A 27,458-nucleotide genomic window follows, 5' to 3' on the forward strand; every position below is an offset into this window, starting at 1 on the left:
GAAGCAGACATCTCAAATGTCTGGGTGTATTAAATGAATCTAGAAGTCTATGTCAAGGCAATGGAAAATCTACCTTGGTAAGCTGAAATTGTCTCTAGGCTACACTTTTCCACATCTGCCATTATTTTTTCAGAAGCTTAGATAGCTCTTTGGCAATTACAGTTAGTTGTTATAATCTTAAACTTAAAACTACCACTAAACGCCTGACTGGCTTGTGATTTCAAGCTCCATCTTCGACATTGCTATAGTTGATGACATTTCTGTCACCATACTGCCAAATGGAGGTAGATATTGCCAAAGCATTCTTGAATGAATAATTTGCTTCCTATTCTGACTTCTCTCTGTGCTACAAATGCCTTTTTTCGGTCCTTGAAACACAAGATACAACAGGAAACTTGTCTTCTTTCCCAGGATGATCCAGAAGTAGATCTGTAGTCTAGGATCTGCTGGAGCTCAGGTTAAGGTACTGCTCTCTACATGATTTTTGAGTAACTACAGGTATGCTACTTAGCTTCTCAATGCTTCATTGTCTCTGTATGATGGTTATCAGTATGATGCAGTATCAAAAAAACAAGGGAGAAATATGAATGTGTGAGGTTTTTTGAACTTTACTATGCCTGGAGATACAGAATAGGAAAAAAAAATGCATTTTAGATTTCAAATTTATTAATTAATTGTCTGCCACTACAGTTATAATATCAAAAGTATCTCAAATCGTAAACAGGTATTTTCAAGTTAGTCACAAGTAAAATAAATTATACTAAATATTTCAAGCTTAACTGTCTGATATTAGCAATCAGCATGTTATTTTGGTGTAAATACACAATTCTTAAATTATAACAACTCAACTTTTATAAATTTATAGTTTATTTACTAAAATAAATGTTACTCAACGTAATAAAGTTCATCCTACTTTGTTGAGCAGTGGGTAATCACCTATTACTCAGTGTTGGATTCCAAAATATGAATTCTGCAGAAAGAAATTTGAGTGGTCTCTGCAGAAGGTCCTGGGGAACAGAAGCTGGGAAAGCCCCTTTTCCCTGACCTCATCTCTATGGACTCTTCCTGCATTCTTCAGCAGAAACTCCTTACATGTTATCACCTGTCCTGCCAGCCAGAGAATCCACATCCTGATCTCATCAGACTGCTGCATAAACCCATTGTGTTCTCCCCTTTTGCATGTGTATACTCTGTAACCTGTTGCATATGTATATCCTATACCTCATCATGGCCAGGCTTCCTGAAGGAAAATTTGGGGAGGGCTCTACCCACCTTTGCTACAAGCATGCTTGTGCCTAAAAAGGCCAATAGGAGATAGGCACATCCAGTTGCAAAAGGCACAGCAGAAAGACTCCTTAGGTGGTATATTCTGCAAGGCACGATTCTTTTTGCGTTGTCTTTTCTCCTCAAGAGTGATCCTGCGTGTGTTCTCAAAAGCATCAGCAGCGTTATAGATGGTGTGTCTCAAAAGCATCAGCAGCGTTATAGATGGTGTGTCTCCAGACCTCCCGATTGGAGGCCAGAGTAGACCAGCTATGATGATCAATATGGCCAAGGCTGAGATGTTGTTTCAGGGAGTATCCTTGTATCTTTTCTTCGGGGTTCCTCTCTTGCAACAGCCGATGGTAAGTTCACCATAAAGCAAGATCTTAGGGTGGTCCTTCATCCTGGAGATGTGTCCTGCCCAGTGCAGTTGTGTTCTCAGCAACATGGCCTCAATACTTGTGATTGCTGCTTGTTCTAGAACAGACGTATTAGTCACATAATCTGACCAGTGGATGTTTAGGATTGTACAGAGGCAGCGTTGATGGAAGCATTCTAGGAGTCGCAGGTCGTGGCGGCAGATGACCCATGATTCAGATCCATACAAGAGAGTATACAGCACTATGGCTCTGTAAACACTGATCTTTATACTTTATATCCTACACCTAATCTTATGATAATATGTTGCATTACCATTTCTGCTTTTTTCCTATGCATGAACACTGTTTCTGTGAAAATGTTATTTTCTGGTGAAACCTTGACATCTAATGCATATCCTAAAACTGAGTCTTTCAGAAGATAAACTGAATTATACTTCTTTCTCAGTTTCTTCAACATTCTTTCTCATTCTTGATCATATAAATTTTCTAATATCAGTAACATTTGCTGACATTGAGTACAAGAATTATCATCTTTTTTTTTTTTCAGGCTGCTCAGTAAATGAGTTGTGGCCTCCTAGACTGCACATTAGGTTTGCAGATATTTTGACTCATTAAACAGTCTCATTAATGTCTCTGTTTGGCTTGTAATGGCCTTTGTCACTGGTCTGATTATTCCTTTTGTCCTTTCTGAGTGGGCTGAAGAGTTGAGAAATAGTTCTCTTTTGTGTATGTTGCAGATGGTTCCATCTATCTTATTTTTCTCCTTGCAAACATCTCTGATATTTGTTTTTTTTCTTTGTTCTTCTTCATTTTGGACATTCCTCTCCTTGGCATTGACCTTCATGAGGACTTTAGTGTGGCTTCATTGGTCTTGCTTGCTAAATTTCACTGTATGTCAGTGAAATTTCACTCTTTCAGAAGAAAACTGAATGCACATGGGTGTCTGATTGTCTATGCTCTTACTTGTCAAGCTTAAGAGTTACTATTGTTCTTTCACTATTTGCAACTGCTTCTTATTTGACAACTTACCAGTACAACAGGTTTGGGTCAAGATACTCTCATGTTCTAAAGGCCTTTCATGTTCACAATATACTTTTTGTGATAATGCTTGTTAATAATACCATTTCTTCTACATTTAGATGAGTAGTTACACTGTCTCTTGACATGGAAACAAATAATCAGGTAGTAAGGGAAATAAAAGAATTCTCTCATAAGCTGGTCTGTTCATAAGGAAGTACAACTCAATTTTACAGCTGTGAATGCTATGGCTATTTTACATTTGCTTGTATATCCTATCTGTTCTGTATAGTGCCCTGCATCATAACAGCCTCCAGGTATTGCCACAGTGTGAGTATGAGGCAATAATTACTGCAATCTAAAATGTGACTAACTAGTAAAATCTACCCTCTGAACTTCCTGACATGTTAAGCTGGTGTCTTCCCTTTTATAACTTACTGCAGCTCAGATGAAATCAAAGGACCTGTGGTAATTCAAAGGAGTTGAGAATTCTTATTGTATTCAAACAATGGGAAGACAGTTCTTGACATTAACATAAAAAAATATGCACTTCATTTCAGAAAAAAGAAAACTGGACAAAATGAGTCATCCAACATCTAGTCCTGCAAAGACAAATGATGTGTTCAGGTTTCTTGTATAATCATGTACAGAAATACCTGCAGCTATAAGTAGCAGTTTTGGACAGGCTGGGTATACATAGTAATGTAACTAGTGATGATACTATATACTTACTTAACACCTTTCATCACAAAGTACATTATCAAACACTAGTTATTTGAGCCTTACAACATGTCTGTAGAAGACTATTATACAGCTGTAGAGATTGCACACAGAGATTAAATGGTTTGGGTTAGGCCACACAGCAAGTAAGTAGCAGAGCCAAAAGGAGAGCGTGAGTGTTGGCTACCGGCCCTGTGCTCCAACTATTGGACTGCACTTCCTTACTACTTAATTCCCATATTGCTTCTCTAATAGAGCTACTGAAACTTTTGAGCACTCTGTCAATTTTGGTGTAACATCAAACCTGTCGTGTTTCTCTCTCCCAGCTCCTTTATGATGTCACAAAATATTGTAATTACACTTTGGAGGGTCTCATTTTACAGGTTGCCCCAAGTCGTCCAGCCCTGGTGGGGGATCAGCCTGACATTGTATAGCTCCCATCCGCTGACCCCAGGACACAATTGCTGGCTGTCGCTGCTTCTCTCTGATTGCTTTCGTCATGGTCTCGGTGTTATGCCCTTAGCTCTGCTGTGTGAGTGGCTGGACCCTTCTGTGCTTAAATAATTCCAGCTATAGGCTAGTTAATGGGAAACACATGTCTCCCAGGCACTGGCGTGAGCTTTCGGTCCTGCTGCTCCCGCAGCTTCTCCCGAGCAGGCGTTCAGGTAACTGCAACGGGACAGCCACGACCTGACCGGAGCTCTGCCTGTGCCTCGGAGGGTGAGCTGGCGAGGGAGGAGAGAAGGGGGCGAGCGGCAGGGGGAGCGGCGGCTCGGGGAGCTGCCGTGCCCGGCGATGAATGCAGCGGGGCCGCTCGCCCGCGCCGCCCCTCGCCCGCCCTCCGCTGTTCGGCGGGGTCCGGGGACATCCCCACCGCGCTGCCCGCGGGCCGGGCCGGGTCGGGCCGGGCCGGGGGGACGGCGTTGCGCGGATTCCATTTCCTGTGGCTGGGACAACAAACTCAGGTTTGCGAACTGCGCCGTGCGGGCTCGTGGAGCTGCGTAAAACATCGTTCACCGAGCTAGCATGATGCTCGGGAAATGAGGAAAGAAACAAACACGGAAGGGTAAAAAAAAAAAAAAAAAAAAAAGGAAGAAAGGTAGGAAGTACCGAAAAAGGAGTCCTGCACATTGCCTCTTTGTGCTCCGGTAGCCGGGGGTGTGATTGAGTTCCCAAAGCACCCACCCTCCGGGGTGCCACCCAATGGCTGCCGCGTGCTCGCAAAGCCCCTCCCGCCCGCCTTGGCTGAGAGGGACCCTCCGAGAGACTGCCCGTACTGGCTCTCACAGGCTGTAACATATAAAAGCTGTTAGCAGCGCCCCTGGCCAGAAGCTTCACAACTAGCAGAGTTTAGTCCTTTGGGGCGTTGTAATAAGAGACACTCTTTCACAAAGGTTCATATCATCACATAGGGGAGTGCTATATATACTGGGAGAACAATAGACTCAGTTCTTTTTTTTTCTTGGTATTGTCCAGAGGTAAGCCATTCAGCTCCATAAGTTTGCTTTGCATGCAGTTTTTTCAATGCTTATCACATTTTGCTGAACTTAAGTTTTGAATGCTATTTCTAAGATGTCCTGCTTTCATGCTTTATATGTTTTCTTTTGCCTATGAGTTTATCTCTGCCACATTGTGTCAAAACAATCCATGCCTATGGGATTGGCATAGGCTAGGATGTATTTTTTCACTTTCAGTGGAAAACATGATATTGAGATTTCTTGCAGTCTCCCCATTTCAGATTTATAGTGTGGTATATGGACTGATCTGGTATGATAGCATTGTCACTATTTCAGGAATTCTACTAGCCATGATCATGTAATTAATAGTATAATGATACTTCATTTGGTGTGTTTAGTAAGAATATTATCACTTAATACAGTTATTGATAATTGCTCAGCAACACGTGTTCTGACTGGATTGTTTTTATGATTGAGCTGAAAGACAGAATAATTTTTCTGGTCACAGCCTGTCAGTTCACTTTGTCTTGTTACTCAGATACACAGAATCACATCTTTGACATCTTCTCTTCTACAGATCTGTTTTCTGCTGCCCTGACTTAAAGCAGAGTTCCTCGGTGGCCTATCTCTCTCCTTTGGCCCCAAAATGACAGTAATTGCTGCAATCAGTTGTACTCTCTTATTTTCCGTTCTCTGTGAAACAAGTGCATTAGTGTTGCCCAACTCCACTGACCTATTCCTGTCAGACAATAATTTCACTGACATTGAGACGGCTTTGGCAGCTCATCTGGACTCTGCAAACATTCCCAAAGCCAGGCGGAAGCGCTACATTTCACAGAATGACATGATTGCCATTCTTGATTATCATAATCAAGTCAGAGGCAAAGTCTTCCCACCTGCTTCCAACATGGAATATATGGTAAGTGAAATTTGTTTATTTCAGAGTAAAACAAACTATAAGTCAGTGATTTAATTTTCTTAAACAGATTTCAAGGGTTCAGTTAAGTAGATAAGTGGGTTTTTATCTATTATTGCTTACTAAAATGTCCTGTCCTTACATTTTTAAAGCCACATTAACTTAAGAAAGCAAAAGCTAAATGCTGAACTCTGAACCTCTTACTTACCCTGTTCAATTTTCATTTCCATGTGTCCTCCCAGTGAAGGTTCTAAGACCCAAGTAAATGAAGTGGTGAGTTAACTGCTTGTTGGCTTGAGGAACAGTATACAATCACAACCTGTGATCACAAGTGTTTAAAGTTCTCATCATTATAGCCTGATTGTTTTTGTGGACTACACTGAAAATCATTACCCTGATGTGCGCAAAAAAGTAGCTAATGACCATTTCTAATTTCTTTCACACATAATACTTTTGGAAGGAATATGGTAAGACTGTATTTGCAGAGTAATTCATCTGATGCACTGTTTGGCTCCTGTTCATATGTTTTTCTTACTGCATATTGTTTGTGAACACCTAATACCTTTATTTTTCCATCAAATACAATGTTGCTTTCAAATGTTTTGCTAATATGTAGGATTTCAGTGTGCTCGTTTTCCCCCTTATGGCCAAATACTTATTATATGAATTATCTGTTCCTGCAGGTATGATAGAAGTTATTAATTCACTGTGATTTCATACTTAGCTCTGCTAGCTAAAGCAGTGTGTTTGCTATTTTGTGTTCCAACTTTGAATGCATGCATACTGGACCTCTAGTGTTAAATATAGGCTGGTCGACCAAAATTTTTTTATTTTCTAAGTAAGATTTGAAAGCCCAGACACATTGTGTCAGCACCATAATAAATGCTTTAAGTCACAGAGTTTCTCATGTGACAACAGATGGTTAACAGGTTTGAGAAACAGGATACCATCAACTTGACATAAAAAGAGGATAACAGTAATAGCAATTCCTTCTTTTTAGCAGCTAATGAGTAACAATGGTTTCTATCACAGACATTACCTAAATCTGGATTTGATAATATAATCTGTTCAACACATCCCAGCAGCACCTCAAAATGCTGAGTGCACTCAAAATATTGCAGAATGAAGACCATAGGCTGAGTTTGAAGTCTGTTTAAGTGGAAAGGTCAGAGACAGAAAAAACAAAGAGGTCAGAAGTCAAGCTCAGTCATCATTTTCATTGCTGTGCTCTCCACTGACGTTTCCTTTGATTCTGCATAAATAAACTTTGTTGTAATGTCTGAGGGAATGGCAGCCTACCATGCCCTTCCTTGGCTTGTGTGTTTTAGAAATGTGCTCCTGCAGTTTGCTTAAGTGAAGCCAGCACCCTGTCATACTCCCAAGGGGTTTGTAGAGTACGGTGTTCTTAGCCTGTTCAGTAAAAAACCCTTTAAAATAGAAATCAAGTTTCCTTGATTAAATTTATTTAACCCTATACATAAACTGCAAAGATTTTATCTATATTGGTTGGGTATTCTACTCCAGCTTTGCTGCAGCACTGATACAAAATCCAGATTGAAGGCATGGTCTTTACAGCTTCCATGCTATTCTTTTCCTTGTCTTTCTTACTATTGCTTTTACCAGTACCAGCCAGTCGTAGGATGTACTTGTGTTCCTGTCAGGATCAGCCCCATCAGCAGTCTCACGTGCAATGTCTAAGGCTTGCTTTCACATTTGGTTTTTCAGTCTGAAAGTACTTTGTGACTTCATGCTGCAAAATTCAAAGCAGGACTGCAGGCTACATAGGTGATGATCCAGAGCGCAGCTTGAGCTTTGATCCCTAAGTGACACACAACCCCTTTGCCACCAATTTTCCTTCAAAATTGAGTAAGTCTATATATGTCCCATGTAACTACAGAGCAACAAAAGCCCAGTGAGCAACATCACACATGGTGTGCTCTGCCATCTGTGTTGAAGTCATGGCAGCATCTGTGTAACTTTTTACCTCTGTGGCTACAGAAGGGTTTTGGTAGGAAGGCCTTGAAGATGGCCTGGTGCTGGGAAGCCATACCAAGACTGGAGACACCAGTATAACTAATGCCCATTTGAGTTTGCTTTGTCCATTCTTTGCTCTCTGAATAATTTCAGTATGTGGCACAGCACCTGTTGTATCTTACAGGGACATGAGGTTGCTGCTGCTATATATAAAAGATGTTGTGTCACTCAATACTCATTTTCATTAATAAGACAGCAAACATATTGTCATTACCAGCAGAGAACGTTCATTGTACTTGAAAGAACCTTACAGAGTGTGTGTTCTTGTCCTGAATACTATGGAAAAGTGCAGGGGTAGTGAAGTAAATGGCCTTTCCCATTTTCCCTAACAATGATTAAAACGGATGTCACATGTTAGAGAGCTGGAATTGCTTACAGATGCAGTAGATTGTGGAAATCTTTTCTAAGTGTGTTAAGGTAGAGAAAAACTAAGCAGTTTAGAAGCACAAGAAAAAGATATTTTCTCATATTTTCTCTCTTATTAGTCATATTAAATCGTGTTTTGTTGTTTTTTCCTAATTCTGTTAGGAACTGTTCTCATGAATTACTGTGTCACATTCTCACTTCTGCACAGTTCCATTTGCTTTTTATTCCACCCTGGTAACAACTCAGGATTTAGTTGTATGGGTTGGTTCTTGTGATTCCAGTTCTCCACATCCAACCTTTTTGGCTGTTTTTTTTCTTGGCGCATTCTGTTCCTTCCCCGATACAGTCTGCTTCGTGCATGTTCTGTGCATTTATAGATACTCTGCGCTCCCTGGGCATTATTCTCTCTGCCCTTACTGTCTAGAAAGTTTATGTGCTGTAGGGCTCCGGATGAGAGGTCTTGAACAGCTTTGAATTCACATGCATTGGGTAGGGGAAAGTCAGATAAACACTGCAGTAACAGCTGGGGTAATGTTTTAATTCTCTTTGGGAGAGGTGTGTCTTAGTGCTGCTCCAGCCTGTTGTTGTATGCAGTCCCCAAGGAAACCGAACAACTGAGGAGTGAAAAACTGTGATGGGAGGCATTGTTTTATTTTCAGTCCACAGTGAAAGAAACTGGTGTGTCTTAATGCCAGTTATACTTTGGTAAATCTTTCTGTTGGGACACTGGCATCTTATGTGTTAGACTTCAAAGCAGTCCTCCTTTTGGTTCTGATTCTGGTGTTACTGATGCCTTCAACTGGACGTTTTTCTGCAGGTACAAATTTAGTCATTGTATATGTGAAAAGAGAACAAGAACTTCTAAACCAATAATATAGAATTAATAAGTCTTTATTTTAATTTGGATCTTTCTTCATCATCCTAAGACTGTTTTACTTTAGTCTGCTTGTACTCTAAAAGCTGAGGGTGTACCTGTGGAAAGAAAGATGACACGATACTTTTGACCTGGCAAAGGGTGAAAACCATCTACTTGGCTTTGCATATTTTTTTCTGGAGAAAGCAGAATAATTCCATAAAATTCATGATTCAGAAAAAGTGATGTGTAGATTTGCCAGCAGCTGTCTAGCGTGCAAAGTATGTGAATCTGTAGATACAGTGGATGCTTGTGAACAAACAAATCCCTTTCTCTGAATGCTAATTCTGTGCTGTAGAGGTCTGTTTTGCCTTTTTGGAACATCTCAGCTACTTTGTAGGCCAGTAAATATTTACAATGTACTACCAGCTAAAATTTGAGTCTCATAAAACATGCCTTTTAGTGTGCATTGATACTACCTTTAGGCTCCCAAAACATTCATTAATGAAATATCTGATTCTCATAGGATCAGATATTATTTTACCTTCCTTACAGTCATCCCCACTTGAGGTCACTTTCTTCGTAGTCCATATGGTCTTTGTTGCAACCCATGTCACTGTGTGCATGCTGGCTGAGAAGGTACTTACACACAGGCATGCTCTTTTCAGTGTTGCATGCAGAAGTAGTAACTGGTAGAACAGGACCTTATTGAGCGTTGAACACTGTCCTCCATGGAATTCCCATAGGCAAAGTGGGTTTTACTTAAGAGTACTCTAAGGTGATCTGAATAACTTGTTGAAGAGCCATAGCAAAAGACAAGCTGTGAGTAGTTCACTGCTGGTTCTGCAAAGATGAGTCCTGAGCCCAGTGTGGATCAACATCATCATCATCGTGACTGGGCTTCACGAATGAAGATTTGGGAAGGGCTCTACCCATGTTTTTTACAAACGCGCTGGTGGCTAAAAAGGCCAATACGAGACAGGCATGTCTGATTGCAAAAGGCACAGCAGAAAGACTCCTTAGGTGGTAAATTCTTCAAGGCACGATTCTTTCTGCGTTGTCTTTTCTTCTCAAGGGTGATCCTGCGTGCTTTCTCAAAAGCATCAGCAGCGTTATAGTGTGTCTCCAGACCTCCCGATTGGAGGCCAGAGTGGATCAACATAGTCATTAGTAGAATGGGAGTAGCATGTCTGAAGTATAATAAAGGGGACAGGATTGCATACTCAAGAGTGTGTTTGTGGAATTCATGCTGAAGATTTAAGATTTTAGGAGAAAAAAAGTGCTCTAAATAAACCTGAGCCTGCTAATGAACAGAAGATGTTCAGATATTCAGATGTTCAATTTTAATTCTTTTTTTTTCAGTGATGTGTAACTGCCCTTTTGTATTTGGGAAAATCTGCCCCTTGTTGAACATGTCACTTTGTAGGACTCAAAATAGTAAAAGATTTGCAGACTAGCCAAAACTGAGTTTAGCTTAGTTGATTAGAGCATGGTGCTAATAATGCTATGGTCGCAGGTTTGATCCCCATACAGGACATTCACTTAAGAGTTGGACTGGATGATCCTTGTGGGTCGCTTACAACTTAAAATACTCTGTGATTCTGTGATTTTGGCTACCTAGGAGTTATTTTGTGTTTCTCATCAGCAGGTGGCAGGGGAACTGGAAGGGAATAGAGAATATGAGCCTATCAATTTCTAGTAAATCCGCATAAAAGACCGTGATAACATGGACAAATGAAATTACCTATTATTCTAAAAGAAAAGTAATTGTGTTCCAAAAGAAGTTCCTGTAGTCCTGTGAAGGAGCCCATGTGTGTCATGCTGGAAATCTGTGTACTCTATACTTCAGGAAAGACCCTTTTCGCTGAGGTGATGAATTTGGATACTTAGCTTCCTATCCCAGAAAATTTGCAGACAAGACAAAGTCAGGTCAGAGAAGCAAGAAAATAACCCACTTAGTGGTCACAAATGTAAATAAGTGCATTATTATGTCACTTCTAAATCTGAAAGTCTTGATAAAAATCTCTTACTGTCAAGGTGATCTTAAAGATGTTCTGTGAATATGCAGTAGGTGATGGGTAAGACAAAATGAAAAAAAAACTCAACAAACCTAATTCAAGTTTTCCAAAGTCCTATTTAGTACCTTTTATATGGGCATAGAAAGACTGAGTTAATTTGATTTTTCTCTCCAATTCAAAAGCATTTCTGATAAATAAATTTTTTTTTTTTCTGTTGTCAGTGTGGTTTCTTACAGACCATTCTAAACTTTAAAGGACATTTTGTTCTTGAGTCATTTGCTCTGGTTTATCTCTATGGTCCCACTGAAATCATACATGTCTGTGAGTAAGGGTTGCAGGGCTAGTTCCTTCAAGATTTATGTCTAATGAGTTGGATACGATCTCTTAATTCATGTAGTTTATCCCTGGCCTGCTGCAGGACTTCCTTCTGCATTACATACATATGGTTTTCATCTTGTCTATTCCTGAACACATATAGTGATGCTGTCTCAGTCACATCTCTTGGCAAATATTTTACCTTAGGAATAGAAATGATTTCCAAATGTCTAACTTAAATATTTCCCTTTAAAACTCAGATAATTAATCTTTATATGCATTTTTAACTGCCAATAGTATTGCTATACTTTTTCATTTCAATCATTACCCTTTACATATTTACTGACAGTTTTCTTGGCATTAAGATGCATGTATGCATATTATTGTTCCTTAATTTCCACGTGTATGTTGTTACAATACTTCTGCGTATTGGATCAAATGACAGTTGCACTCCATTTACAGCTCCTTTGTTAAATTAGTGAACACACCCTTAAATGTCAAAGAAGATTAGACCCATCATTTTAGCCAGGCATGTTCAAGGACACAAGCGCCATAATGCAATAAAGAATTTACCGTAGAAGTTACTGGCAGCCTACTTTTTCCATTGAGTAACCCTGTTCTCTTAAATCCCATACATGGTGAAAGTTGAAATAAAGTAATCGGATGATGAGTCAGGGTACAAAGATCTTAATATACTTTTCATCATGCCAGAGTAAAAAGCAAAATCCTAAAGGTAAGTGTAGTCCACCACAGTCTTCTGGGAGGAGAGAGATCAAGATGCTTGGAGCTTCCCCAGTGTGGTCCACCTATCCCAGTTTGCCATAGCTTTTAGCTTGCTCTCTGCTGGGAATTCACAAGTGATGTAAGAACAAATGAGAAGGGGTGTAATGGTGGAATGTGTTCACTGGTTCCAGTTTCTGCCTCTTACTACTTGTGCTTCTGTTCAACCAGTTGATTATGTCCCTTCTGCCTAGTACCATAACCCAGCACCAGGAGTGTCTGAAGATCATGAGCTAATGAATTCTGGAATATTGATCCTCTCAGCAAGTTAGAATAGTACAGAACAAAGTGATGTGATTTACATGGTTACAGTTAAGGGTGTTTGTCTGCATCACAGCTTGGAAAGGAAGCAGTTATTTAACAGCAGACTCAGTTTTTTTCTTCAGTGGAGGCACAATGTGGCAACTGACAGAGAGCTGAAAGAAAGCAAGAGTAGATGGAGCTTACTTTCCACTAATTTTGGCACAATAGAGTTACCTACCTCTCTTTTATCTCACAGGTGAGTTTAGCCACTTATTTGTTTCCTGGTGTGCCATTGACAATAATGCAGCACTTGACTATCAGTGAGATGTAGGATGCTGCCCATTTTTCTAGCAGTTTCATTTACAGAAAGCTAGGAAAGCCTGTTCAGTCTCAGTAACTGGTGTTTATCTGGGGTCAAATCCAAGTGGATGCTAGCTATATGAAGTACAAAAGCCATCTTTTACGTTCAGAGTGAACGATAGAAGACCTGTTGAAAAGTTGAATGGAAAAGACTCTTCTTGGAAAGTGCTCCTTGAAAAATCTGAAAATACTCCCCAAAAATGCTGTTGTTGATAAGTATTTTGAAAAAGAGTGACTGTGCTAAACTTGCTTTGGTACTAGAGCTCCATTCCAATGTTTTATGCATAACATCCATCTTGATGGTGTTTTAGAAGAGAATATTTACATTATTTAAATTTAGTAATAGCACAAAGCCTTCTAGGAGTTTAAACAAACAACAACCAACATAGTAGAGTCTCAGATAAAAAAGCAGGCTGCCCAGAGCCCTCAGATTTAGACATTCCTTTATTATTAAATGTAGCACCTCTTGAACTCCTTGGCTAAAAACAGAGACAGGGCATTTTTCACAAGAATCTTGATCCAAAGTACACAGTACTTTGTTTCATACATGAATGGAGATGATAGTAACCTTAAACCTCTCAACATTTTTATCCTCTTTCCATACCTGAAAAGAGAAATAATCAATCAAGGTCTGTGAAAATGTGTATCCTAAAGACACCAAAAGATGGAAACCCCAGGATAGCCCTTTGTTTGCTTTTTGTACACAGAACAGTGTCTTCAGCTCAGGCGTCTCCATGTACGAATGTATTTGCAGGTGCCCTCGCATGGGGTTTTGGGTCTATTTTAACACAACTGAGAATGAACAGGTTTTGCACCTATATCGATTTTTGTGATATCTGTTAATCTGTATCAAGAGAAAAAATCTTAAATTGAGCTTTCTTCTTCTGAGAACAAAGAACTATTTTTGTTAATCTTTGTTCTGTAGAAAGAAGAAGCTTCTATGTGTTTTCTTTTGTGTCATGCTGCTATGTCTTTCAGCTAGAGCTACTTAGAATATTTTAAGTATTTTCTTTGAAAACTTTTGAAGAAATTAAGAACATTTTTATCTTTTAATAAAAAACTTCAGTGGTTAGTAACAAAAATAAGTAGAGAAAATGTGGGGTTTTTTCATATAGATGAGAAACAAAACAATACAATACATACATTTTTCATTCACATTTTGTGTTTCTAAGAAAAGAAAATTTACTCTAATCAAATATAAAATAATAGAGGTCAGACACTCTCCTGTTCAGACTTATGACCAATTGTCAGGGCGACATGGAGCTAGACGAAGTTTGGTCCTTTTTGTTACCACTTCTAAGATAAGTTTTTGCCAACTAAAATACATCTTGCAGTAGGTTAGAAAAGCACTGAATATTTTAAGATATGTAGCTCTGATACTTTACTTTTCCAAGAACTAAACAAATAATAGCATAGCAGGGAAGCTTATTGTTATTAAATCTGACAGCCTACCAATTTTCTTTTTTTCTTGTTGTTTAAAAGCCTGGTGCCAAATATGAAAAGAAATGCAGACAGCCTTTAGAAGAAACAAATTGACTATTTGCAGTGGTCAAGCTTAAATGATAGCCCTTTTTATTTGCACAAAATAGACACCCAGGAACATAAACTCCTGTGTAAAATATAGACTTGAATTTTCATAAGAGGAGTGTTTCTGGCGGTGAGGTTTCTTGGACCTCTGTCTGGTGATGCACTGATTGAGACAGACCTTCTAATACTGAGCCCTTCAGAAGTGTGACTCAGATGTTTGAAGGTTTGGTTATATGAGAGTAAATTTACCATAAAACATTGCACAGTTTTACTTTGAGTTGCAGTGGAGTATTGGACAAGCAACTTGATGTATTAACCCTCTATTTATTTGCAAAGGAATGACGTACAGAGCTGCGATTCCCGTGAAGATGTTTTTCTCTACAGGGCAGACTGACAATTTTCTGTGTAAACTTTCTAATTATTACCTAATGCATGCGAGAAAGGACCTACATGTGTGGTAGGCACCAATTACAATAAGCACAGAAAAATTTCTAACAGGTGGAAGTTGAGATTAAAAAATATTCATATTCCTAGAGAGAGAACCTAGAGTCCAAATGAACTCGAGGCCAAATAAATACATAAAGTTTGCCAAATCTGTCTATAAGTTCCAGTGAGCTCATATGTTTTCACCACACAGTGTATATTGAGAAAAAGTGAAGGCAAAGAGACAAGGTTCTTTCAGTCACTTTACTGAAAAAGCATGCAGGCAGAAGGGCTGTTGGATTGTTTTATTAAGCTTTGTGCCAGATTTGTGGTAGTGAACGTGGAAGGGGGATTCTACAAAAAGTTTCTAGACCTAAAAATGCTACAAGTTTGACTGTATGAAAATGAAGGGGAGAAGTTCTACCCTGCACCCCACTGTGGGATTTCAGAGAAACAGCCACTGCACATGTAAATGGTGTGGCTGGTGCAAGGCTGAGTGACCTGTGAGGACAAGACCTGTATGTTGGAGGGTAGCAGCCTACATGTGCTAATCCGCTCTGGGACTTGCACTAGCAGCTGTGGAATGCAGCTGCACAGATGGACTGGACATGTCGGACTTCATCCCTTGGCTTCACAGTGTTTTTCCCGGAGGAAGAAATTGCTTGAGTCAAAGTCTTCTTTCTCACTTGCTGCCATTCTGGAAGCAAGAACTTTTGATCTTCAACTGGGCAAACAAACAGAAGCACAGGGCTGCTGGAGAGTAAAATAAAAGGTCTGAGGTGAAAAGGCTAATTTTTTGACTGATCACTGCTAAAAGGTCCTACTGGCTGTCTTTCTGAGGTGCCTAGGAACCACCATGAATTTGTGCAAAATAACAATCTGAATGTCACTAATGTGTGTCCACAGTAAACATATATTAATGACAAATAAGATGCCAAAACTGGGAAACAAATTGCCACTTTTTATTACTTCAGTGTAGAAGTGTTGCCATGCAACTCTATTCGAATTGCATATCCCAGCATTTCATTTGCCATCTCATCACCTAACTGCAGTCGTGTAAAGAAGCTGTTGTAGAGGGGACTGATTGAAACAGCATACTTCACCTGTTTGCTCTGGATTTGTACCTGGTACTTGTCACTGCAGCTGTACAGCTGGAGGCAGCCAGCTGAGGGTCTAGTCATGCCACAACTGTTCTGTCATTATGGTCAGCGACCCTCACTCTATGGGCACTGGGGGAATTCCTAGGAAGGTAGTGGGTGACCATGTTTTGCCTAAGGTACTTGTTTTATCGTTGAGAAATATGCATAATACTGTCCTAGCTGATGTGTCATATTAAAAAAAAACACAACAAACTAAACCCAAACAGTGAAGTACTGAAGACTGCTTCTGGCATTTAATACTCAGAGCAGTGCTCTGATGAGATTCCTTTTGTACTCTTGTGCAAGTGAGGAGAGCTTCCTTGCTACTGGCAATGAAACAGAGCCAAGAAAGATCAGGGATCATGATGACAAAAGAAAAATAAAAACGCAATTTTGGATCCCTCAAGGGCTTTAAAATGGTCATTAGCAGAGCCCCTAGGCTACGAGGTTGAAAACATCTTGACAGATTCCCCAGTTAGCCCATGTGTTCTATCTTGCAATCTCAGGGAAGGAAAGCTACTATGTATCTAATTTTTTTTATATTTAGGCACTTCTAAAAGCTTCCAGTTTACACACAGATACCTACACAGAATGAAAGAATCATTAATACAGTGTACCACTGTGTATTCTACTCCCTTTGTATTTAGATCACAAATTCTTGCTACCCGTTGCCATCAATAACCATTTCAGAGTACTCACAGAGAAAAGGAGAGTTCATTGTCTCTTGATTTGGTAGTGATGTCTCTCTCATACAACAAGGCCTGCATACAGATACAACAATATTAAGTCAGGTTTGCTGAGAACATCTGAAAATGATGGGTATGTGAAATCACAGTTCAATTACACTGACTAAAGCAAAGCAGAGATTAAAAGCATCATTTTCAGGGTATGAAGCCCATCACTGGTGCTACAGAAATATTGGGCCTTGGGATTTTATTGACATCAAGGAAACGTGTCATTTTGGGTCTGTACCTTTATTAAAGCAGGGGGCATATATTTATTATAGGCCTTCAGTATGACTAGGTGAAAGAGTTAATGTCAGGTGCTCCATAAGAACCTTCTGTTTTCATGGAACACTTCTCAGTTTTGCCACACAAAAGGTTGTAGTCCTCTTAGTCTTCTCTGTAAGTACTCATTTAAATGGAATAGCTTTCTCCTTCTGTTACAGAAATAGGAGGTAAAGCTGAAAGCAACAAGGTGACCTCACTACTTTATCTGTAAGTAGACGACGCTGAACAAGTTTACCAAAACAAATACTTGGAACACTTCTAATCACTTGTTCAGGCTCTGCTAACAGATGTTGCAGTAGTCCATTTAAAACTAGGAATTTGAAACTTTTTTCTTTACAAATAAGATTACCATAGGGTAAACATATCCAGAGTAGCAGCATATTTTTAATAATACACCAGTCCTTTAGAAAGTTTACAGTAAGAACAAGAGATTATGTTTGCCTCCAAAGATATGTATTGAGCAGAGTGTCAAGAGAAAGCTACTGCATTTAAATGATTGATATTTGGAGTACAATTCTGCCTGCAATGAAAATGAGCAGAACCATTCAAGTTATAGTTAGAAATGTTTATGTACACAATTCCTCAAATTAAAACATAGCCATCAGTGTAGGAAGGGAACAGCCAATTATTTTTCAACAAATGTTGTGGATCTTTGCAATATTGTAGTGGTTTCTTTTTCATCATCAGATTGTTTATTCAGCTTCATCATTATTTTAATACCTAAGAGCATAGTTGTGACCAGCACCTCCTGTTCCAACAAAGCTATTCCAATAAGGAACAAAAGGGCAACTTCATCCCTTGTACATATAAATTATCTAAGAATGAGTGAGAGACAGCTATAGAAACAGCTATAAAAAGGGAGGGTACAAGGCAACTGTGACCCACAAAATTAAAAGGTTTCCCTTGGGGAAGTTAGTTCACTTTTTGGGCTTCAAGAAATTTCATTCAACAAGGAGATTTTGTTGTACACTCTATTGCTTATTACACATTCTATGGATTAAATATTTTACTATACTGATGGAAACAAAAAAAAACAACAACAAAACAAAAACTTGGATGAAATTCTGGCTCACTGGCAAAATTCCTGCTGACTATATTAATGCTAAGATTTTACTCCTAACTCTAAAGATGCATGTGCTGTGTGAGTGCAGAGAACACCCCAGAGCTGCCTCACAAAGTGGTCTCTGGTGTTGAAATACCCTTTGTAGAAGCACTGTCTTGTTCCTTGTGTTCAGTCCTCTTGAGAATTTTCAAGTGATGTGTAGTTTTAAAGTGTTGTTTTGCAGAGAGCAGTGCAGAGAGCACAGACAGCTTTCTAGGAAATTAGTCTTTGGCTCAAGAAAGAAAAATAAATTGGCCAAAGGATGTTCATTTCAAGTTGCCAGTGGAAGTGTGGTGACATACTTTAACTCTATTGCAGCTAGCTCAGTTAGACCCAATTGAGGAGTGGGAGGGTTTCCATGATGGACCAAATCAGTGATATGGGGCTTTGAGCAGATCTTTATACTGTATGGAAGGAAGATGATTTCTTCCCCAACTACTTACAACCTAGCAAATGAAGATTTACTGTTTCCAGGGAGAGAATAAGCATAGTTTGGCAGTGGGAGTTTGCATGATCAGCATTTAAGGATGAGTCACCTTCTCGGACCTTAACCCACTGAGTATGGAAGTCTTTCTCCTTTTTCCCTTTTACAATTTTGTGTTCATGTCAAGCAGCTTTCTCTGATGTGTTTAATAGGAACACTGGATTGTCCATAATTTCAGAGTTTATAGTTTTGTTTATCATCACTTTGAGTTTTTTCAAACTCTTTGCTAATTACCTTGAGCTTTTTAATTTCTCCTCATACAAAAAATGTCCCTCTAGCTTTCTAGGGCTGAACTAATGGTACATTCTCTGACAATTTAGAGGACTTTAGGTCATTACAAGACAAGTTTTTCTACTTCAGCTTATATTAGTTGCTTGCCTTTTTATAGAATCATAGGATCATTTGGGTTATACAAGACCTTAAAGATCATCTGTGCCTGCCATGTGCAGGGACATCTTAGTACCAGATTAATCAGAGTCCCATCCAACCCGGCCTTGAACACTTCCAGGGATGGGGCATCAACAATTTCTCTGGGCAACCTGTTTCAGAGTCTCACCATCCTCTCAGTAAATAACTTCTTTCTAATATCTAATCTAAACCTTCCCACTTTCAGCTTAAAGCCATTCCCCCTTGTCCTATCACTTCATCCCAGTGCAAAAAGTCTCTCTTCATCTTTCTTACAGGCTCACTTCAGGTACTGGAAGACTCTATAAAGTCTCCCTAATGCCTTCTCTTCTTCTGTTGTTAATCTAGAGCCAGTCCAACTTTTCTTCTAGGAATGTAAAATATAATAAAATAAGGAAGGTGAACCACTTCGACTTCTTCCTTGAAATACAAATGATTTACATAGCAGTAGGGGACTCTGTACAAAGGCTTTTCATCAGCCTGCTAATGAAGAAATAGAGGAAATTGAAAGATGCTGCATATACTCACCTGCCCCTTATTTCTTAACCAGTAGTTATTTTCTTTCTCTTTGTCTCTATTTTTTTTATGTTTGCCAAAAATTTATTCTGTCCGGAAAGTGGTCAAGAGTAAAAAGATAACAGAAAGCAGAGTACACATGACAAACCCATGACATTTTAACTGAGTTTGAAAGAACACTCTGAAACTTTACCAATCAAATGCTTCAGATGATTCCTGATAACCAGAAAATGAAGCTGAGAAGAAGTGAAAGTGAACTAGAAATACTCTCAGCCCCCCCAAGGCAGGGGCTGTGCCTCATTTGAGAGGCTTTTAATAGTGAAAACCTAATCCAGTCTTCACATTTCTTTCAAACACCTAGTATGCTATTTTGCAAGGCAATTTAGTACACAAAAATATGCTGTGTGGAAATCAGGATCTCGGCACTGTTTGTGCAAATACAGTACACATTTAGATTATTGTGGGAGTGCAGCCAGGTCACTTGGGAGCAAGCATGCAAACCTCATGTTCAGCCTCCTGGCAGGAGCACTCACGCCAGAAGCATGATTAATCCCAGCAAAGGAGGGTGTTTATGGGGTGTCACAGTCCTGGCGGAGCAGCCCCTTATGGATACACACCAGGCAGCTGTGTTTGGACCCACATACTGGATTCATGTGCTCCTCTGCTCCCCTGGGCCTGGGCCGGCTCCAAACGCCCACTGTGGCCCCAGCCTTTCAGCCCACTCCCCAGGCAGACTTTTATGCTTGTACCTTCTCTTTAAACCCTCTTTTTGGAACCACTGCTGTACCACAGGGATTATAAAGTTTTTTTTGTACACTGGCCACATGCAACTAGTTAACTAAATGACAGAGATTCAAAGCAGAAGAAATGTCTATGCACTGGTTTCTTCACCTTGGGCCCTGGAGCATATCCTGAGTTTTGGATGGTGCCATATCAGTCCTATGTCCCCTCTCTTTTACCCTCATGCTCCAGCTTAGCCTTATCTTCCCTAGTTACACACTCCTCTCTTAACTCCTCCAAGAAACTCCAGTAATTTTTCAGAGCTGAAGTCTAAGTGTTCTTTGGCTTGAAAACCATTCCCTCATAGCATGCTTCGTCTCTCTTTTGTCCTCATACTGGCATGCTTTGACTTTGTTCTGGGATCTTTTCTGAACAGGTGTAAAATAGATCTTCTCTGTGTTGAACATCACCTATCTTTCTGTCCCTAAGGTGATTCCACTTGAATGGAGGATGATTTGTGTTAAGAGTTGTTATTGGTCTCTGTTGCACTTCTTCATCTTCAATCTTGGAAGTACCTCACCCACTCCACATTCACAAAAGCTTGGTTCAGTGGTCTAGCAATTTCATAAAATTTACTGAATTTTGTCCTTCTCACTAAGAGAAATTTCTCTAACTAGCAGAGTCAGGGCATGAACTGCTGTCCTAGTCAATGGTTAGCCTTTTCATTCTGCAGGTTAGTGAAATTAAAACTGAATTCAGTGTTAGAAATCATTATTAGCGTGTAATACAGAAAATATTTGTGACGTGGGCCACCTTATGCTTTGATAAGTTTATTTTTGACTTTGCCTGTTATTTCATACCTGTATTTCATAGCCATTTGAGATTTATGAGTTTGAGTTTGTGTTTGTCTTTAAAGAGCTGTGATGGGCTGCGTGGGCAATTTTACCACATTCTGTTCCTGCCTTTATACCGGCAAGTCACTACAACTATCCTGCACCTAAACACTCCACACAGGGTATTCAAAATATACATCTAATTCCAGAATCTACAGCCTACTTGGGTATCCCTTAAGCACTAAGATATACTAGGATTTGTGTGCACTTATAACATAGCAGTGAGATATTCTTTATCCAGAGCTGCAGTAGGTTATATTGTCGGTATCTCGAGTATTGCTGAGGCAAGCTTGTTTTGCTATTTTGCTGCGGAGAAAGCAGCAGTTACAAATCAGGCATGTAATTGAGCAGGCAAGGCATATAAAGCAGATAGTGTTTAAGTTCATTTGTCATGTTCCAAACATTGCAGAACTTAAGAATTGAAATCGTCTCTTCTTACAGAGCTGATATCCTTTTAGTCCAGGCAGTGAACAATGTCAGCTCCTGTGCAGAATAAAGTAATGAAACTCATACTGCACCTGGAAACTATTCATAGTCTTTGCCTTTGTGTAAACCCTTTTATTGACCTTGTGACCTCAAATATGAAGAGCTGCCACACACATTCACTCTGGCTATAGATACTCCTGAGGTCCTATTTCAAATTTTTTGGTGTTTTTGTGGGCTGTGTAATACTTATGCTGAATTGTTCTTCCCCATGTTCCTCTCCTTCACTTTCTATCTGAGTCTCAGCCAATGTTTCACTCCTCTCCACACATGGATCTCATCAACACAGGAGGGAAAGTGGTAGGAGAATGTCTGTTAGGTGAAGGGCTTTTCCAGAAAAAAAAGGGAGAGATCTGAATACTTGGCTTCCTCTAATGATGTGGGCAGGAATTCTGTCCAGCAATAGGGCAAATCCCGCTGGATACTGTACATGCTGCCTCACATCTTTCCAGATCTGATGTGTTACAATAGTATATTTGTGAGTTAAGATACTTGTTTCTTGTGTTCTAGTACTATGATTGGTATTTGGTTTTTTCTGTTCTACTGCTAAGGATATTTTATTTTGTTAGGTCTGGGATGAAACGCTTGCCAAATCTGCAGAGGCTTGGGCTGCTACATGCATTTGGGACCATGGACCTTCCTACCTACTGAGATTCTTGGGCCAGAACCTGTCTGTAAGAACTGGAAGGTAAAAGGATACCCTACAAAACAATTATTTTGTCAACCTTTGAACCACCTTTGAGATCCAGATTTTGGACTGATGCTAGTGTCATCTGCTCTTCTATAGTTTACATCCATCTATTTGCTTAAGAATATTATTGCTTAATACTGTGCCCCTAGTGTTACTCTTTCTGTATTTTAAACAAACACAGGTATCGATCTATTCTCCAGCTGGTAAAGCCATGGTATGATGAGGTGAAGGATTATGCTTTCCCTTATCCTCAAGATTGCAATCCCAGATGCCCCATGCGATGTTATGGACCCATGTGCACCCATTACACACAGGTTGTATAAATTACTTTCCTCTATTCAAGATATATTGTCCAAAGCTGAACTTTTCTATGATGTATCTATATGTCCCTCTCTCAAATAAATGTGTATATGTATGTTGTGTATATATATGTATATTTATTCTTTTCAATTTGGACTTCACCAATAATAAATATTTATTCAGATGGTTTGGGCCACTTCCAATCGTATAGGCTGCGCAATCCACACGTGCCACAATATGAACGTCTGGGGATCTGTTTGGCGACGAGCTGTTTATTTGGTATGCAACTATGCCCCAAAGTGAGTTACTTTCTTTTATTTTTATTTATTTTTATACTTCGTGCATGTTTTGTTCCTCTCATTGGACTGCTTAATCCTTTTTCTGCAGCATGACCTCTATTTGTGCCTTTGATTCGGGCTGTTCCTTTATTCAAACTTTTCATCTGAACATACAGAAATGTAGGACTTTGGTGTACAAGAAAGAAAAGGAATCAACTTGATGTGTACGCACCAAAACCAAAACCTTGTTTTCTGTTGTTGCTGTTTATATTATTATAAAAACTTTTTCTTTGTCTTCCTTCTTTGCCTGACTCCACTTTAGTTTGAATTCACTATTTCTTCACTCTTTTATATATATACACATGGTGAACTAGACTTCTTCAGGGAATCAATTCCTCTCTATATCAGGAATTTGATTTACTGAGAGGTGGGCCTGTGCGAACCTCATGAAGTTCAGTAAGGCCAGATGCACCTGGGTCGAGGCAATCCCAAGCACAAATACAGGCTGAGTAGAGAATGAATTGAGAGCACCCCTGAGGAGAAGGACTTGTGGGTGTTTGTGGATGAAAAGCTCAATATGACTCAGCAAGGCATGCTTGCAGCCCAGAAAGGCAACCATATCCTGGGCTGCATCAAAAGAGGCATGACCAGCAGGTCAAGGGAGGTGATTCTCCCCTCTATTCTGTTCTCCACCTGGAGTGCTGCATCCAGCTCTGGGGTTCTCAGCACAATAAAGATGTGGATCTGTTAGAGCAGATCCACAGGAAAACCACTAAGTTGATCACGGGGCTGGAACACCTCTCTTATGAAGACAGGATGAGAGAATTGGGGCTGTTCAGCCTAAAGAAGAGAAAGCTCCAGAGAGACCTTGTATCAGTCTTCCAGTACCTGAATGGGGCTTGCAAGAAGTCTGAAGAGAGACTTATCACTAGGGCATGTAGTGATAGGACAAGAGGAGGAGGACAGGTTTAGGTTAGGCATTAGGAAGAAATTCTTTACTATAAGGGTGGTGGGGCACTGGAACAGGTTGCCCAGAGAGGTTGTAGGCTCCCCATCGCTGGAGCTGTTCAAGATGGGGCTCTCATCAACCTGGTTTAGTGGATGGTTCCCTGCCCATGGCAGTGGGATTGGAACTAGATGATCTTTAAGGTCACTTCCAACCCAAACCATTCTATGATTCATGAACAGTGATGATACTTGTTATCCACAGGATACCTTTGCTTATGACCATGCTGCATAATGGCATCCATAACATTGGTTCCACATAAAGTCCATCAACCTAAGGCCCATGTCTACAAATCCATCTCATCTTGCCTTCCGTATTAGGGTCTGTTAAAGTACAGGTCATAGACACACATAGGCGGCCCTATATCCAGTAGCTTGCAGAGGTCTGTGTTAGGTTGAAATGAAGAAATTAATTTTCTCCCAGCATTTCCTAGACGTCATCCCAAGCTTACTCTGGGTGCAGAATGAGTCAGTAAAGTGTAGCGCTGAGATATGTTTGATTTGCGGTCTGGTTTGGACCATTATTTCAAAAGTAGCATGGACAGTGTTAAGTGACTGGTTTCTCTGACTGTATACTAGGCAAAGACATAGTTCTGTATAGGAATCTAAGTATAATTAATTGAACATGTTTTCCATAAACTCTCAGTGGCACAGGTCCATTTGTGGTAAAGACTATGCAAGAATATGTCATTATTCTAGCTGTTATATGAGTAAAAGAATTTTTAAAGATTTTGCAAGATAGGATTTAGTAAGAAAACTTACTTGGGGAAAAAACCAGCTTTAGAAATCCAGGAGATTTCTCTGTCCTTTTCTTTTTAATATTTACTAGAAAAGGATGGTAAGAAATGAGCGTGAGGGAGCAAAGATTAGGCAGCAAAAACTGTATCTGACTTCTAGTTCTGCAGTATGGACAAGGTAAAATCAAAGTTTACAAGAAAACCCCAAATATTATTTGAAAAAAATATTAAAAATTGCAAACTTGGTAGAATACTTCTCTCATTTTCATATATAGGAAGAAAATGGTTTTATACACTAGATATTATTGAAAGCTGATGCATTGTTGTGTATCAGTTACCAATGAATTATGAAATTTTGTATTTTGTAAATCTAAAAATCCCACTGCTTCTCAAACACCAAACCAAAGCCTGGAGTTACGAGTTTTTTCTTGGGGTGAGATTGTGAATAGACCTTTAATTCATAAGTAGTGGAATAGTGATTTTCACATCTGCTTCTTGCAAAGTCACAAAAATTATATTGAGTGGTCTTGCTGGGATTAAGTTTGTATTTCTAAGATTTAATTAGGTTGAGTTAAGAACATTGGGCTAAGAGTCCTTGGTCACACACACATAGGTCTCTTTGGCAGTCAGTAGTCTGTGCTTCTGAAATGAGGGGGAAAAAATAAAGTTAAGGAGGATAATTGCAAAGTTTAGAAAGGCCCTGCCCCAGTTTATCTAACAGTCTGACACAAATCAGCCATGTGTTGCATAGAAAATGAAGCAGAAATCAGTTTTCAGCAAATTCTTTCTGGATTTCTATATCTGTTATCAAGCTAAATATATTTCCTGAGCACTTAATCTGCTGTACCCATTTGGAAGAGAAGTAGGAATGAGCAAATTATTTGAGATTCCTACTTTCTTCCAAGGCACAGCCCAGACCAGGGCTTTTGATCCAGTGTTATTGGCTGGGAGGTGGGGGCTGACAAAATGTTTCATAAATAATTGCATTACTCACTGCTATTCCACGTCACATGCAAACTAAAGGAAAGTTCTCTACTCTGTGAGACACAACATTTAAATAAAAATCTAATTTTAACTTTCTGCCTACAATCATGAGTGTTGCATGAATTTCTAAAAGCTTGTGGTTTATATAAACTCCTTAAAGTCTGGATGCGTTTTTCAGATGTTCATGGATGTTTCAGAGTTACCTCTTTTCATATCATCACTCTCCAGACTTTTTACCCCTTTCCCCCTAGGGTATACTACACAGCTCTGTTCACCAGACAGGAGTCCTTCTCCTTTCATTAGCATGTATGAGACCCTTGGAAACACCCAAATTCAGTTCTTTTCAATACATTACTGGTGCAAATAGTTTTTATCTTCTCTTTTCTTGAACAATGAATTCAGCATCAGAGCTTCACAGTATGGACCTAGGGTAGTTCAACCTAAGAGTAAGATTTAACTAGTTTGTTTTTCTGTCTTCCAAGTACAAGCTTTTAAGATAACGGCTAGACAAAAAGGTGCTCAAGGAAAACCTTGCACCAATGCTTATTTTGCTAATTTTTCATAAATATAGCCCTCTGGTGAAAATACTCTTGCCCCAGGATCAGAGAATCAAAAATTGCTTGGTTGTAGCAAATGCAAAAAGTCTGGGACTTCACCACAGAGGTGAAAGGACATGACATGGATGTCACTGGCCTTGGGTGACATGGTCATTCTCCTGTTTTTTGGTTTGCTTCTCAGTAAACTACAGAAATAAATTAATATAGTGTTTTAGGTAACAGACAGTTTATAGGATATCAATGAAGATGTGAACTTAAGTCACTCAAAACAAGTATGTTTAATGATTTTTTTTTTTCTTCCACTCTGAAATTACTAAGCATTCTTTCTCTTTTTTGTTTTCAGGGGGAACTGGATTGGAGAAGCACCATATAAAGTAGGAGTCCCATGTTCAGCTTGTCCTCCAAGCTATGGAGGTTCTTGTACCGACAATCTTTGTTTCCCAGGAGTAACATCAAACTACTTATACTGGTTTAAATAAGTTAAGGTTTACATTATTTTGAAGAAAGCCCACAGATAAGTAACAAGAAGCTTGTATATTGAATTTTGCACATATTATATATAGAGAGATATTGTAATAATACTCTGATGTTTTCTTTTTGTATGCTGTTGTATAATTAACTTTCAAAGTATAGTATAATTTGGTTTTAACACTTTGGGATTTAAGACTCACATTATCCCTTTTAGATTAGCCTTTGTTAAAGGAGAGAAAATTTTCACCTTAGCAAGTGTAGCTTCCTGAAGGTTAGTTTATATTAAAAACACATCAAAATATAGAATATTACTTCATTTTTAAAAATAATAGCTCCAGAAAGAGAAGGGTCATTGTTTGATACTGTGCTTTAAAAATGGAGTGTGACATGGAAAGCAACAAACGGTCCTCACACTCCCAGTGATTCCTCCCATTTACACCTGTGCTTCCACCTGCAATGTCAATGGGACACTGAGCAGACAAATACATATGTGCAAGAGAAACTGCAGGTTATTACCTACCTCATGCACAGCGTCAATTGGTTTATGGTGTTTCAAGACACCATGGCTGCTGCTATCATCAACAATGTCTGCGTGCAGACAGGAATATTAGGGAGAATGGGGAACCACATTGGCCAAGATGCAGTGGCTGTTAACTCACAAGCCTAAAGTCTTATCTAGGTAGAAAGCTACATAATTTTAAATATACTGGCATAAGAGCTCAGCTTGAATCTACATTCTTGTATTTCTGAACACAGTCATAATGCTTATAATGGTGCTTTGCAGGAGTATATTTATTCTTGTACAGAAAAGAAAGGAAATATATTGCTACAAAGCAACATCCATCAATACATGACATCCACACTGTTTTTTACACTGTCGGTTTGCCAGTATATATGTTATCCCCCCTGACTGAAACATAGTCAAGAACCAGGAAAGATCAGACCTAAAATTAGATAAGATTTGTAAATAAAAGTCATCAAGAAATTTTAAAAGTTCATATAAATTTCTTA

At 39.3% G+C, this 27,458-nt stretch overlaps 1 protein-coding gene across 1 annotated transcript; it reads left to right on the top strand.

Moving 5' to 3' along the window:
* Nucleotides 1–4,681: 4,681 nt before the first annotated feature.
* On the top strand, nt 4,682–26,746 carry PI15 (peptidase inhibitor 15). The gene is made up of 6 exons (XM_027638892.1): nt 4,682–4,858; nt 5,415–5,756; nt 21,994–22,112; nt 22,297–22,429; nt 22,599–22,714; nt 26,320–26,746. Exons 2-6 carry the CDS (start codon nt 5,484–5,486, stop codon nt 26,453–26,455), a joined length of 777 nt encoding a protein of 258 aa, XP_027494693.1. The 5' UTR covers nt 4,682–4,858; nt 5,415–5,483; the 3' UTR covers nt 26,456–26,746.
* Nucleotides 26,747–27,458: the final 712 nt, after the last annotated feature.

The sequence above is a fragment of the Corapipo altera genome, unplaced genomic scaffold (genome assembly GCF_003945725.1).
Source record: "Corapipo altera isolate COAL_440 unplaced genomic scaffold, ASM394572v1 49, whole genome shotgun sequence".
Lineage (NCBI taxonomy): Eukaryota > Metazoa > Chordata > Aves > Passeriformes > Pipridae > Corapipo > Corapipo altera.

Excerpts from the sequence above, each read along its gene's own strand:
- PI15 (XM_027638892.1), top strand. The coding sequence starts at position 5,484 with ATGACAGTAATTGCTGCAATCAGTTGTACTCTCTTATTTTCCGTTCTC. Across the intron at positions 5,757-21,993 it reads CTTCCAACATGGAATATATG|GTCTGGGATGAAACGCTTGC; the intron begins GTAAGTGAAATT and ends TTATTTTGTTAG. Across the intron at positions 22,430-22,598 it reads TGTGCACCCATTACACACAG|ATGGTTTGGGCCACTTCCAA; the intron begins GTTGTATAAATT and ends ATATTTATTCAG.